This window comes from Diceros bicornis, chromosome 20 (assembly GCF_020826845.1).
Source record: "Diceros bicornis minor isolate mBicDic1 chromosome 20, mDicBic1.mat.cur, whole genome shotgun sequence".
NCBI lineage: Eukaryota > Metazoa > Chordata > Mammalia > Perissodactyla > Rhinocerotidae > Diceros > Diceros bicornis.
Genome location: NC_080759.1, coordinates 50,605,883 through 50,621,783, shown reverse-complemented (window position 1 = coordinate 50,621,783; position 15,901 = coordinate 50,605,883). Strand labels below are relative to the sequence as shown.

The 15,901-nt window shown below is 38.0% G+C and overlaps 1 protein-coding gene across 3 annotated transcripts in view; it reads right to left on the bottom strand.

Moving 5' to 3' along the window:
• Positions 1-15,901, bottom strand: part of DNAH5 (dynein axonemal heavy chain 5) — a 261,478-nt gene that overhangs the window by 170,295 nt on the left and 75,282 nt on the right. For 2 of the 3 annotated variants that reach the window (XM_058564331.1, XM_058564333.1), the window contains exons 10-15: positions 14,277-14,399; positions 13,502-13,717; positions 10,062-10,169; positions 5,016-5,101; positions 4,216-4,537; positions 3,057-3,263 (exon numbers count right to left, since the gene is read on the bottom strand). In XM_058564331.1, the coding sequence (XP_058420314.1) occupies positions 3,057-3,263; positions 4,216-4,537; positions 5,016-5,101; positions 10,062-10,169; positions 13,502-13,717; positions 14,277-14,399 (1,062 nt within the window). The remainder of the gene's footprint in view (positions 1-3,056; positions 3,264-4,215; positions 4,538-5,015; positions 5,102-10,061; positions 10,170-13,501; positions 13,718-14,276; positions 14,400-15,901) is intronic. The other variant, XM_058564334.1, reaches the window with a different exon arrangement.

The following is a 15,901-nucleotide window of genomic DNA, read 5'->3' as shown; positions in this document are numbered from 1 at the left end:
ACCTGCAGTCATCCTTGATTCCTTTCTTTCTCTCACACTCACGTGCAATCCACCAGGATATCTTGCTTGCTCCGTATTTAAAAGAGATCCTATATCTGACTTGCTTACCATATCTACTGCTACCACCATCTTTGAATCTCACTTAAATTATTGTAATGGTCTACCATGTCTCCCTGCTTCCACTCATGCCCTCTACAGCCTATGCTCAATTTAGTAGCAACAGTGATCCTTTCAAAATGTAAGTCAGATCATGTCCTTCTACTCACATGGGCACATGGCTTCCCATCTCATTCAGGGCTACAAGTTCTCATGTTAGTCTGAAAAGACCTACCCAATCTGGTCCCCATTACTTCTCTGATCTCATCTCCAATCACTCTTCTCCTCTCTTACCTGCTCCTGCCGTAATGTCTTCCTTGATGGTCCTCAGCCTCAGGGCCTTCACATCTCCCTCAAATAGTTACTCAAATGCCACCTTCTCAATTAGGCCTATTTAAGATTGTAAACCATCACCAAAACCCACCATACTCTACCTCTTTGCCCTCTCTATTTTTTCCATAGTACCTACCACTTTTTACCTATTTATAATATTCATTGCTTCTTTTCTGTCGTACCCAACTAGGATATAAGGACAAGAATTTTGTCTAAAACAGTCCAAAGCACATAGGAGATAATCAATATTTCTCTAATTAATTAATTAGTTGTTATCAGAAGGAGCATTTGTGATCAGAATCTCATAGATTCTGGTGCTCTATTGAAAATTTACCTGTTGTATGATGTTGAACTGTGTCAGTATTTTGCTCATATGTTACCATTTTCAAATAACACTAATAGTCCTTCCAGCCTACCTTTTAGGGTAATGTCACTATTAACTAATTATAAGAAAGTAACTTTAATGCACTTCTTAAATACTATTGTTTTAAGCTCATATTTGTAATGCGCATGTTGTTATTGCTTTGTCATTAGATCAATGTTTCCCAAAGTGTTTTGCCTGAAATACCAGCCTCAAGAGATTCTGTAAGAAAAATGGTCTCTGGATGGGCAAGTTTGGAAAGTGCTATATACAATATCTCCCCTCTTGGACAGTCGATTAATATTAATGATTCTGAGAAAACTACAAGAAGGAAATAAGAAGCCCAATGGACTTGGTGAATCATGTTAAACCCAACATTTCCCAAATGGGCCACGTAATCTTTTCTTCATATAATACTTTTCCACAATTTCTATATATCCTTTCAATTTCCATGAAAGCCACAAAACTTCCAGCCATTCCATCAAAGAACCAGACATGAGAATGAGACTATCTTGGACCTTCCAGATCGAACATCTGCCAGCTGAACTAAACAAACTTAGTCAATGCCACATGGAACAGAAGAATCACCTAGCCAAGCCTTGCTTAAATTCATTAATCATAAAATCATGAGATATAATGAAATGGTTGTTTTAAGCCACTACATTTTGGGATTGTTTGTTATAGGCAACAGATAACTGAAACAGCAATTCTGTGGACAAAATTATTACTAGCAATTTTATATTCTGATAAATGTTATTTCTTAGTGAAAAGACTATTTTCTTTGTAAATACGTAGATTTACCAAGGGATTTTCCTAATATGCAAGAAGTGTCTAAAAGGGAATCCCAACATGCTGGCTAGTATTTGATGAGCCCACATTTGAAGAACGTCTGTCCATTGCCAATATTAACATTTTAATGTAACATGAAGGAGTGGGAAAACAGTAGACCACAAGTCTGAGGTCTGGTCCTACTTCTGCCACCTACTAGCTATGAGACCTTGGCTAAGTCATTTAACTTCTCTAAGCCATGGTTTTGTCATCTATAAAATAATATAATAGTATTCCGTCCCAATAATCTAACATGGTTGCAGAAAAGATCAATGGAATAATGAACATGAAAATGATTTAAAATGTAAAGCATTATGCAAATGCATGGCCTGATTGGCCTTATCCTCTGACGTTAACCACTATACAACTGTAACAACAGTTTCCATGTTGTCGAGTCTCATGGCTGCATCTCTGACCTCATCTTGATCATCCTCTGGGCAGCATTTGTCACTGCTGACCAGTCCCTCCCTCGTGAGGCTTTTCTTACCCTTGGCTTCCTTGACACTTGGTTTCCCCCCACCTCAAAGGCCAATCCTTAGTTTTATTGGCATATTCATCCTCTTCTATCAGATCTGTTAACATTGGAGCAACACAGGGTTTGGTCAAGGCCCTCTACTCTTCTTTATCTACATTCTCTTCCTCGGCGATCTCATCCAGGACAATGACTTTAAATAACAACTATATTCTGATAACTCTCAAAAGTATGCCTTCAATTTTGACTTCTCCATTCAACTCCAGATTAATTGCATGGAAAACTTCATCACTTGGATATCTAAAAATCATCTTATACTTAAGATGGGAACTATTGATTCCCTCCTATCTCCCAAAATACACTAGTTCCAGTCTTTGCCATCTCCATAAATGGAACTTCTATTCAGAGCCACTGCATGCTATTGAGCAAGTTGTGCAAAACACAGCCTACACAGCAATATAGAATAGACCTACTTTGAGTAAATCCATTGAGTTGCTCACATCAAAAAAGCAGGAATTATCCTTGAGTTCTCTCATAACCTGCCTGTTGACATAACTCTCTAAATCACTGATCTGTTCTGCTGCCATCCTAGTTCAAGCCACCATCATCTCCATCCCGAACCAGTGCAACAGCCTGCAAACCGGCTTTACACCAACACTGTTACCCCCTTAAAATCTATTCTCCACCCAGCAGCAAGAATGATTTGTGTTGTAAAAGACACCATGCCTTTTTCTCCCTCTCAAATTCCTCCAACGGCTTCCTGGTGCACTCAAACTTATAAGCTCAGTTTACAAGATCTGTAATGATCTGGCCAACTCTACAGCCTCACTCCATGGCACTCTCCCCCTCACTCACCCCACTCCAATCGTCCCGGGGCACTTTATAGTCCTCAACAGTGACCACCACCATATTTTTTTAATGCAAACTGGAGATAGCTGGGAAGGGGGAAAAATCAAAGTACTACACCTTCATGCTACTGAAGTTCTTTTTGTATATATCCCGTTTCCAGAAAAGGGCAGCTGCAAATGGCGAAACTTCCAGACCCATCTGTGACATGCACGCTGTTTCTCTAAATAAGGTTAATATCTGAGGATCAAAGTTTACAAACAATTCTCCCGTGCCTGGAGCCTTCACCAATAAAGAAGCCTCAAGTCCTCTGTGAATTTCTTCAGTCTGTGAGAAGAGATCAACATTATTACTATTAGAAAGTTCAATGTATACACAGGGTTTCTAGCTTGGCCATTTCTGGGAATGAGGATCATTAAGTGTTCTTCCTCGGATTTGAGCTTCTCAAATTAAAGACAGTGGGGTCACTCATTCTTCTCCTAAATTCATTTTCAGAAAAAGGCCTTCAATTTTTGGTAGTAATGTTGCACAGTCGATTCAACAAAATGCTTAGGTCATGATTCTTACACCTGACAGATACGTGGATACTGCAATAATGGTGACTTTTCAAAAGCCATTTAGATCCCTGATACCTTCATGCTTACTCAGTTATTTTTCCTAATAAAAGTTTCATAAAACTTATTAAACTCAGTTTTCATTTATCTAGAAAAGCAATGAACACCACTACGGAGACTTCTCTGTCATTGGCTCAGACACCAAAAATTGAACCAGGAAAATGAGGTACTATTTTAAAGGCCTTGTAAGGCTGAATTTTGTCCTCCAAAATACTTCCTGCCAATCTACAAAGAAATACAAGTGTTGATAGAGTATGAAATACAATTTGATTAACCTAGTACGGCCAAAGAAAATTTAAGACTTTGTTTAACAGACATACTAGTGTTTACTGACACATTAAGGAACTTAATGGAGGAAAAAAAAGAACGAAATCTTAACCAACCAGGTAAATGAACCAATACAGGATCTTCTCCCTTAGGAGTTTGTAAATTAAATACAAATGAGTTTTTGTTACCTGGCTTATGATTTTTTTTTTCAAAATTAATCATTATTATTCTTCATGGACATATTACACTCTTTGATTACCTACATTCAACCAAACCTATCTTATAAAATATCTGCAAACCCAGCTTTCTATGGAATAAAACTGTCTACCGCTAGCAGAGGGTTTCCCACTGATTTGACAATGGAGACACCTTTCAAGAGTATAAATGCAGAGACGCACTTGCTGAAGCCACGCCCTGTGGTAGAGAACCTCAAACTCCAGGAGGACCTTGGCCACCCTGTTGTAACTGCGAATCACAGGTTTGGCTTCCGCCGTCCGTAGCACTGCTGGGTGCTGCTGCAAGAGCTGCATGGGTTGCTGAATCCTGAGGAAGAGCTGCCGGGCCCACAGAATCTTCCCCGCAACGGGAGGCTGGTCTCGGGCCAAAGGAGGATCGCATTTCTGCTTTGTATACAGCTTTGAGATCACATCAATGTCAGCCCCGTAGTGTTCAAGGATACGCCGGTATTTGTCATCAATACCAAGATTAGGTATATTCAATCTGATTAAAAAAAAAAGTGAAAGGTTTGAATTAATGGGAAGACACCTAGCAATCTTCCTTATTAAGATTTATTTTAAAATATATGCGAATGGAAGAGAATGAGATATTTATTTGGTATGTTACAAACATTGAAAGAGTATCAATCCACCAATCATATCTTAATAAAGTGGTTTTAAAAAAATAGTATCAATCCTTAAAATCTAAGCAAAGCTCATAACTTGGTAAGAATTTCTTCAAATTACTTAAACATTAACTAATATTATGATAGGCAGTCTAAATGTCCTTCAAAGCTCAGAGGAAATTAAACAAATCCTTAATCCTCTGAAGAAGTTAAAAACTGTGACCTTGTTATCCAGATTGTCAAGAGAGGATTTTCTTTCCATTAGAATATGAAATAATAATGATAACATAAACTAAACTGTATTCATATTACCCCAATTTTAGAAAATAAAACTTATAAAAAGTTTCCAGTTTTTACCGTTCAAATTTCTTTAACAGACTTAGAGCTTGATTTGTGTTTTGAATCTTTTCAAATGTAACATCCATGAACTTCTGCAACTCATTCTAAAATAGAATAAAGTCTGATTATGGACAATGAATTAGCACTGCAAAAAGTTCTATTTAGCAACAAGATAAGAGAGCTCCCCATTCTCTACAAACACATATAATATAGGATAAAATATAACAGAAAATTTAATATTCACCTGAGCTTGAAAGAAAGATAACTGCCCAGAAACCAGAACAAAGAGGGACTAGAAAGTGAGAGCACTCGGGGGTTGGCACATGGCGGGCTCCAGGGGTACTGGGCCAGATACAGGGCCTGGGGATAGGGGCTTTATCACAATGTGGGTAGAGCAACTGTGGGGTCCTAACACTCTTAACAGATCCTTGCAGAAAACCAGGGCCTTGAAATGCTCTCCAGACCACAAAAGAGGGGTTAAATGACTGTCTACAAGTTGGGGAAAGCAGCAGGGGGTTTGCCATCTGCCCAGGGCTGCGAATGAATAAAATAGGCTCCTAGAGTAGGATTCCACACTCTCTCTGTAAAGAGCAAGATAGTAACTCTCTTCAGCTATGCAGGACATAGGTCTCTTTCACTCCTCACCAACCACCACAGCGCTACGGCAGCCCTAGACGATCCATAAACAAAGAGGTAAGGCAGGATTTGACCTGTGGGTAGAGTTTGCTGAGCCCTACCCTAAAGCAACTGAAATCTATCTGTGCCACACCTAGATGAGAGGTTGAATTTATACTACACAGGAGATAAGAGGGGTCTAACCCAAGACATTAATGTAACAGCTAGTCCAGGATGGCAAAACCACTAGGACACCAGCAGAAGGAACGCAAAGCCACACTATAGAATCCCTTCAAGGGCCGTAAGACCTCTACAGGAAAATAAATAAATAAATAGCTCCTAAGAAGATAAGTTCAAAAAGATGACTTAGGGGCCAGTCCAGTGGCGTAGTGGTTGGGATCGTGTGCTTTGCTTCAGTGCCCCGGGGCTTGCGGGTTCGAATCCCAGGTGCAGACCTACACACCACGCATCAAACCATACCCTGGGAGCGTCCCACATAAAAAATACAGGAAGATGGGCACAGATGTTGGCTCAGGGTGAATCTTCCTCACCGAAAAAAAAAATGACTTAAATATCAAAGTTTTAAGAAATACTTCTTTCACAAAGCCCTCGAACCTATTTTCCAAAATGATCTTCATCATGGGTTGTCCTGAGAACCTCACATATCTTATATTATTGTACAATGTTGTCACCCCCAAAAATTGCACCAAAAAACAAAACACATGATTTATTCTTTGTTCATTCTAAGATTTAGTACATAGTCATCATTAAAATCTAAATTGACTTAAATAAAAGGCAGAAAAATTATTTCATTATTTTCTATTTCATGCTTCAAGGTAAAGTTCTAATCAACCCTTTTTTCTCAATTTACTGGGCAGAAGTTTTGAGCCTCTACCATTCCAAAGAAATCATTAATTTTTGTAGTGATAAAACTGGAAAGCCAGTTGCATATGCAGTGAGAATTAGTACCTGGATGAGCTTGATTTTACATAAGTAATTTGTCAAGATAACCAGTGGGAAATATCCAGGAAATCCCTAGAAACCCTTAAAACTGGAAAGACATTGCTATCTGGGGGCAAGTAGCAATGCTCCCTGCCCCATTCAGCAAAGCCAAAAGTTGAAGGATCGCTAAGCCTATTATAATATTGCCTGCAATACTTCTCGCTACTTCTACTGAAAGTATAAATATTATACATATATAAGCTATATATATGCTTTATATATATGTACACTTTACATATAAGTACATATAAAATATATATATTTACATTTTTTTAAATGATGTTATTTCTTCTGCAAACACCACATCCTAGGATCGAGAAATTTTCCTGCACTACAGAACAGTACAGTTAGCCTACCTAAATAAACACTCAAATGTTTTCACTACATAAGAAAATCCCTATGTATAAAGTATGCACAACTAGAACATTGGCAATGCTCCCACTCCCTCCTTGAACTTCAGACATCAGCACATCTTTACTGAGACCTAACACTTGGACCTGGTTTTTCTTGTTTTCCACCCTATGTCTTCACAAAGGCCTACACTGAGCTCTCTATGAGCATCTAAGACCTCAAATTAGTCTTCTTTTCTCTCTGAGCCTTAGGTCCATTCTTACAGTCTTTTGGAACCTAGACATGGAATCTTCATACTAGTCCCCTTATTAGTTCTGGGCTCTCAGCTCCGACTCAGTTTTCTCTTAACTCAGTCTACCACCTCAAAAGCTTGTCCTTTACTAAGTCCTGCTGTAGTCAGTGGACGTCTTGACTTCCAATGGCCCACCTGGTTCCAATGTACCACCTCCCTTTGACCTGTAGTGCCAGCATGAACCCTAAATCTGGACAGGCTTCCAGGCTCTGATCCCCTTGACAGTGGAGCCCTGGACACAACTCTAATCCAGATCACTCATGTATCCCCCACCCTCCAGCCCTTCATCTTGGAGATGCCACAGTTACTGGTCCTCTCCATTCCTCGTCTCCAAGATGCATCCCCCTACTCACTCCCTCCAGAGTAGTAGGAAGGTCAGTATTTTCACCCCTGCTTTATAAAGACAAGGGATGAATTCATGATAGTGGGTGCTTGATTTAAAGGAGAGAGAGTAGAAAGGTTAGTTAAGAGAAAGAGTATGGAGAAAGGGACAAAAGTCAAAGGAAAACAGTCATCCAAACAAAGAGAGAAGTGGACCATTTTTGACATGGAAAATAAGATGAATAATAGTGTTGAATTTTAAAAAAAAGAGAGAGATTAAGGAGAATAGGAACCAATGTCTACAACTAATGCTTAAAAATCAGGCTGTAGAACAATTATAAAGTTATATTCTTGGTATTATAAAAAGTGGGCATAGGTTTGAAAAGGTCTCCCTATCACACCCATTCCTCCTCGTTTTACTCGGAAAACGTAAACACTGTTCTAGCATCAAGGACAGCCACCTCTCTGAAGCCTTTCCTAATCCCAGTCAAGTAGAAGTATGGGATTGTTTTCCTCCTGGGTTCACATCCTACCAAATGGGTTGTAGCAATTCTCAGATTCTATGCCCTGTTTTGCAGGCCTGTCCTCCCTATAAGTTTCTTTAGGACTTCTCTGGACTATGTCTTTTTATCTTTGAATCCTTACTTCCTGGTACAAAATCAGAATATTATACTTTTGTAGTTTGTCATTTTAGCCACTATTTGTCCTTTTTTTAATGATATATTCATTATTCTGTTCTAACATATATGTACTTATATTTCAATTGTATCACATGTCTGCTTCTGTCTGACTGTGAGCTTCGAGGGCAGATCTACTAAATTTATTTCTGTATTCATAACCCATAGAATAGAAGCCCAATACATAATAGATGTACAATAAAGGCTTGTTTAATTGCAACAAACCTAGTTATTGTTATTTCATTACTCACACATTAGTTCAGCCAATATTCTTCGCTCTCCAATAATATAAAGTGCCATCCCCTAGGCTCTAGACTCAAATAGGAATAAATACAATTCCTGCCCTCAAGGTGTTCACCATCTACCTATATCCCACATATAAGCTACTGAAGTACCATGTGATCAGAAACTGCTGGAAAACACAGATGAAGACTTGACACATGAACACTGACCGTGGAGCAGAGAATCAGGATCTGCCACTGTCCATCAATTTCCAACAAGAGATCAAGATCTATTGAGATCAAGTCCTTATGTCTGAATTGGCCCCCAAAAGAGGTCACTGCTTGAATTATTACAGGCACTATATCTTCCAATCAAATGAAAAGTGTCTTATAGCATAATAGTTAAAAACTTGAATTCTGGAGCCAGGTTGCCTGGATTTAATCCCAACTCTACCACTTGTTATCTTTGTGACTTTGGGCAAGTCCCCCAACCTCACTGCACCTTCTTCCTCCTCTGCAAATGAAAATAATAAGAGCACCTGCTTTATAGGTTTATTGTGATGATTAAATGAAGTAATACGTATAACATACTTAGATCAGAACCTAACACAGAGAATTAGCTAGTTTTATTATGATTCTTTTTGCCATTGAACCCACTCCTCCAAAAATGCATCAGAGCTCTTTTTCCCTTGAGGTGTACCAATTTATTTCAAACAAAAAGTTCTGGATAAGAAGTAACAGAATGGCCATTTTCCTTTTATAATCAGAAAGGTACACACTTCGCAACTCACTGGGATAAAAAGAAGTCTGCATGTGAATTATGGTAGACACCTATTGGGTTGTCTCCCCACCTCACCCTCCTTGATGCCCCTCCTCCAACACAAACATTCCCAACCACCCCAGGGGGTCCCATCCCCCTGCTTTTACCACATGACCCCACAGGGTGGGGTTACACCCAGGGTGAGGCACCCCACTAGAACCAGTCAACCCAAACTCTTCCTTGTTTGGAGCTGGGGCTGGTCCTCTGATATGTTCTCAGAAGCTGAGGATAGCCATATGCCACTCATGTGGACTGGAAGTCAAGATGGCTGGTCCTCAGTGAGTAGGAGTAGGGGTAGGGGGTGAGGAAAGGGTCCAGAGGCTGAGTCAGTCCTGGTGCTGCTGTTTCTAAGGCCAGCTGCAGCCCTGCCTTTGGGATCTGCCAGCCATCGCTGACCATTTGTTTAAGCTACCTCTGGTCATAATCATTGCTATAAAGTAACAAACAAATGGAAACAAATTTCTATATTCTAACAACAGTACGCTTCAACAGAAGATGAAAGTTAATTTTCTAAGAACTAAGATGGAAAACATGCAGAAGTCTGTGATTACAGATCATTATCCAAGGTATATTTATGACCCTTTCATCCATGAAAAAGAGCCTTCAGTTATTAATCTGAAATCACAAAATGCAGGCCGAGGTTGCTCTCAGTCACCTCCATGATGAAGACGCCTCTCCCTTCTGAATGGGTAATGATTAGCAGTATTATACAGATGGAAAAAATAAACACGCTACTGTCAACAGGAATTTTATTATACAACCTACATGTAGGTCATTAGTCTGCTTGCAAAACTCTTCATAATCTTGGTCAAAATCCATTTTCCGCTGGTCTAAGAAATTATAGTCCTTTTTCTTTATAGTGGCAACAATATCCTGAAAAGTTATGAAAGAAATAAGACAATATTTCAATATTCTTGCATTACTTAATTAAATGACCTTTAAGTATAAAACCTGTACAATCATTTTCAAAAAAATCAACTTAAGGGGCCGGCCCGGTGGCGCAAGCGGTTGGGTGCGCGCGCTCCGCTGCGGCGGCCCGGGGTTCGCTGGTTCGGATCCCGGGCGCGCACCGACGCACTGCTTGGTAAGCCATGCTGTGGCGGCGTCCCATATAAAGTGGAGGAAGATGGGCACAGATGTTAGCCCAGGGCCGTCTTCCTCAGCAAAAAAAGAGGAGGATTGGCGGATGTTAGCTCAGGGCTGATCTCCTCACAAAAAAAAAAAAAAAAATCAACTTAAAAGGAGCCTTATTTCTTTAATTACTCACATTGCTTAATGCCTATTACAGGCAGTATAATGTTGCCTACTGCCTTCAAAGAAACCATTTGGAAAGCATTTTCATGAGGTTTCATGTATTTTTAAAGAAAAATAAAAAATAAAAATCACATCTGAAAAGTAGGAAATGTGTTTTTCTCTAAAAATTTCTTACTAATCACATCTGAAGTAACAAAAAAGAAGCCCAGAGGAGAAGGTACTAGAATATTTTTTATTAAAAAGTTTGTCTTCTCAGAAAGTAAATAAGATGTTAACAGAACACAAATTTAGGAAGAAAATGATTACTTTATAACATCTACAGATGAAATACTATCTTCCAAGCCTCAAATGTCTTAAATAAAATGTCAAACCACAACCTACCATTTAAAGAATCTCTAGAATTAATTGCTTCCTCCTGCCCTGCAAAGCTGCAGTCTGTGACTACAAAAGTACAAATTAGGCAATTTATCTCCTTGCAAATACTATTATCCGAAGTTTTGTTTGCTCTGAATAATGAGCTATAATATTCTATGATCATTCTTAACCGGATTCTAAGCCATTCCCAAACTCGGAGCCCACACTGTTGACAAAGGCATATAATTTTTATGCAGAGTGGTGGCCCTCTTTCCACAATCGTCTCTTCAAAGTCATTTCCATTTAAACATCAGTTCAAATCTCTCAAGAGACAAAAGTGTATAAACTGCATAACTTTGTGAATCAAGTTTACTAGTTAAAACAACCTACTCTTGCATGCTGTATAACTACAAAATGAGTTCTATTTAGAAATTGTATATATAGAAGACAACCCATCGTGTTATATGAAATGTGTAAAAGCAGTGTGGAAAAGCTGCATTACATTTTAATGTGATAATTAAAAAGATTTGGGGACCTTAGAAAATTCTGCTCTATGATTGGATTTAATGGTCACTTAAGAGTAACGAGTTAAGTAAATAAATTGATTAATCGTGACCTCTAAACCAACTAATCAAACTCAACCTACTTAATCATTTACTTGACAGATATTTATTGCACATCCATTAGGTGCCAGTAAACTCTGAAGATACAGGAATGAACAGAACAAACAAAAAACCCTGCCCTCAGGGAACTTACATCCTGGGTGGGGAAACGGAGTCAGAATGTATGTAAGTCACAAATAAATGAACAGGATAATTTCAGACAGTGATAAAATGAGTAATGTGACATAAAGTGATTGAGGGGAAACAGAGAAAAAGGAAAACTTAATTGAGACAGTCATTTAAATTAACATCTGGAGGCCAAGGAGGAAATAACCATGATGATCCAGGGGCAGAACTTTCCAGAAAAAAAGCTCTGCAAGCCCTAAGGTGGACTGAACTCACCTGTCCTATGCCTGGAAACCATGGAATAAGGAGAAGAGGATCAGGTGAGGAGGCAGGAGGGGTGGGAAACGGCTTGATAGCCTTGGAAGGAACCTGAGTTTTATTTCTGTGGACACCACTTTGAGCTTCTAACACTGGTATTAATACACGAAAATCTCCCCTTAGGCTTTCATGAACCATCTACATTTTATCTCACTACCCTCTGGTACATCCATTTTAATCAGTATTTCACTTTAGATTTCAAAGCCATTTCTCTTCCCAGTATTTTTACAGGTTAGAAAAGTCTTTATCTGCATTTAGATGTACAGTTCAACTTCTCATTCAAAAATAAACTCTGAGGGCCCGGCCGAGTGGCATAGTGGTTAAGTTCGTGTGCTCCAATTCCGTGGCCCAGGGTTCGCAGGTTCGGATCCGGGGCACAGACCTACGCATAGCTCATCAAGCCACGCTGCAGCAGGCGTCCCGCATATAAAGTGGAGGAAGATGGGCACGGATGTTAGCCCAGGGCCAGTCTTCCTCAGCAAAAAGAGGAGGATTGGCAACAGATGTTAGCTCAGGGCTAATCTTCCTCACCAAAAAATAATTAATTAATTACATAAATAAATAAACTTTGAAATATGTTCCAAAGTTACTTATTCTTTATTAAGAATAGAAAACAAATAATTAAATTCCAAATTGAAAAATAAATGGACATATTCCCTCTTTGTCTTGAAAAACTGTCACTTTCAAAATATAGATTATCCACCTTACAGACTACACACGGCTCACCTAAAACATTTCCTGCTATATAAGAAAGGTCTTTTCTTTTTCTCTTCAAAAATCTGTTGTACTCAGGAAATTAAAAAGACTCCTTATATTGGCCTAAACTGTTAGAGTACAAAAACCAATGTGCAGCAATAAATTATATGATCCTTTTCAAATTCAAGTACAAAAAAAATTCAAGTTTTAGTGTCGCTGTCCCCAAACTAAGAAAAAATCGACTATATCCCCATTAAGAATTTAAAAACATTTTGTTTGTAAATTGTTTTTTAAAAATCATCAAAATGTTATTAGATCACTGTGCCCACTTTAAAAACTAAGATTAGTCACATATATACCCTTATAAGATAAAGCAGTTAAAAATCAAAATAATTAGGAGTGTTAGAGCTAAAATAAAATCTGGTCCCTTTTATTTTTTAACATGTGTCCAAACAAAACACTTATATGTAGAAATAATCAGAAGCCACTCAGAACTCAGTATCAACTAGTGCCTAACATATAGTATATGCTTCATTAAGTATTATTTCTTGCATGAATAAATGAAATAATAAGTCATATTTAAACATTTTTGTTGTGCTACTAATGACAATGTTTTTACTAACAATGATTAATTTTAGACCATTGGGAAGTCATTCTCATAACCACGCACCTGGAAAAAACCTATTAGCACCATTACACAATTCTCAAATAAATTTAATTCTTTATTGTTTAAGGGCCATGAGCTTATATTTTACCTTATAGAAAATTTCAATCATTCTAACTATAGTTATTTGCATAAAACATTAAAGTTTTGGTTATGGATAAGAGTAGAAATTCAGTTTTCAAGTACAATACCTGGTATTTAGTGACCATGTCTTCTAGCCCTTCAATTTTAGAATCCTGCAGGACTGAATATGTCTTAAAGGCCGTAAAGATGTCTACTATCTTGGCAAGGCGTCGGTGGAAAGTTTCAAATTTTCCAAAAATATACATCTCACTAAATTCAAATTGTTTTTCATTTGGATCTTGTTTAAGCTTTTGTTTTGTCTTATGAAAGCAGTGCTGGTATTCCTTACAATAAAAATCCAAAAATATAAGAAAGGGAACATAATAAAGATACCAACCTTATTCTCTTAAGTGAAGGTGATGACAAACTTAGGATGGAATTCCAAGCCCGTTCACAGTTTCATCCCTTAGTATCTACTCACCCATCAGCCTGGAATATCATCTTTTCCCATCCTCCAATCTAGCAAATTTCTAATTATTCATGATGCAACTCAAAGATGCAGCCTTTCCTTCTTGGTCCCACCACGTTAGTAACAGCCTCACTCTAAGTCCATCTCCCCATTTGTCTGTAAGAAGCTTAGGGAAAACTACCTCATTTTAGTCATCTTTGTATCCCTAGTACTTAGTGTGATGTCGGGACATAGTAGGCCCTCAAAGAAGTTAGAATAAGTGAATAAATTTTCTGGAAAGGCTTATTAATACTCAATTTTCTTAACAGTAAAGAATTACTGTTCTTTTGAGCAACAAATAATATGCTAACTGCTAAGTAATTTAAGAAGCATTGGCCAAAAAAACATAAAAATAATGAAACATCATCTAAATATCTCATTAGGCTGACCCTTACCTGCTTAAGTTTAATTGCAGATAATATTTTTTCCACAACAACATCCTGTGGCTGGCTCCAGATAGAAGCAGTTCCATTGTTGGTAATATAAGCTTTACATGCAGATATCATCTGATTGGTCACCTGGAATTTTCCAGTAAAACGATGTTATGTACATAAAACAGCCATCAGTTATAAACTGGACTGAGGGGTCCTCTTCTACCTCTCCAGTGTGCACAGTCTGTGAACTCGAGCTTTGGGTTTATTTTTTTCTATGACAACTATGACCAAGCACCAACCCTTTTTTTTCTAGCTTTATTGAGGCATAATTGACAAATAAAAATTGTATATATTTAAGGTGTACAACGTGGGGATTTGATATACATGTACATAGTGAAATGATTACCATAATCAAGTCAACACATCCATCATCTCACAGTTACAATTTGTATGTGTGTATATTGAGAAGACTTAATATCTACCTTCTTAGCAACTTTCAAGTATACTGTACAGTACTATTAACTATAGTCTCCATACTGTACATTAGATTCCCAGAACTTATTCGTCTTATAATTGAAAGTTTGTACCCTTTCACCAACATCTCCCATTTCCCCCAAACCCAAGCCCTGGCAACCACCATTCTACCCTATGCTTCTATTCAACTTTTTTAGATTCCAAACATATATTGTCAAAATCATTTGTGAAATCACAGAGTTGGAAGCACCATGGAAAAATCAACAATTCAGGCCGCCTTGTTTATGCAGGATGAATGTCTTAACCACCAAGAAAAGATTCCGTTCCCTACCTAAAAGCTGTTGAATTTCCCCGATCTCTTTAGGTGGCTTGCTCTAACACTTCACTCACAGTTTCTAAGTGCTGTGTAAAGGTCTGTCCACCCTGATCATTTCATGCCACCATGATCTGTAGCAGAAACGTCCAAGGAGAAGGTGACAGAGAAAAGAGTAAAGCTAATGTACGTAACCTCTAATATTTTATTCATCTATCCAAACTTTAAAAAAAACAGAATTTTCTTGGTGATATTTTAATAAATTAAAAGGAAAATTAAATGACTACTGTATGCATGGAATGATGTGATGGCTGGGATTTGCAGTGCAAAGGTCGGGAGTGTGAGTGAAACAAGATTGGCCATGCGTTGACAATTGCTGCATCTGGATGATATGTACATGGGAGTTCAGTATACAATTCTCTTTCCTTTTGTACCTGCTTCAAAATTTCCATAATGAAATGTTTTTGAAATTTAGGTAAACTGTAGTTTCACAATTTTGTTCACAAACAAGACTTGCAAACAATACGCATGAAACCTAGAGTAATAATGCATATTGACTTTTGAGACTTCTATGCAGGGAATATCCCTCACGTGTAGTTTTAAAGTATGAAGAATTTGGGAAAGGATCTAGAGGATTTCCCTCCTTTCTACTTGAACCTGAGAGCAGAAGGAAGTTTCCCATCGAGCTCTCAAGGCTGGATCTTCCTACCATCAGGAACAATCATGCCTCCTACCGCATTAGTTATTCACAACACGAGTCCAGATGAGTTGAAAATGCCTCTATTTTAATACAACACTTAAAATTTTTGCTTGGTAACATATAAGTCATTTACTATTTAAAGACTGCTCAAAATAAGAA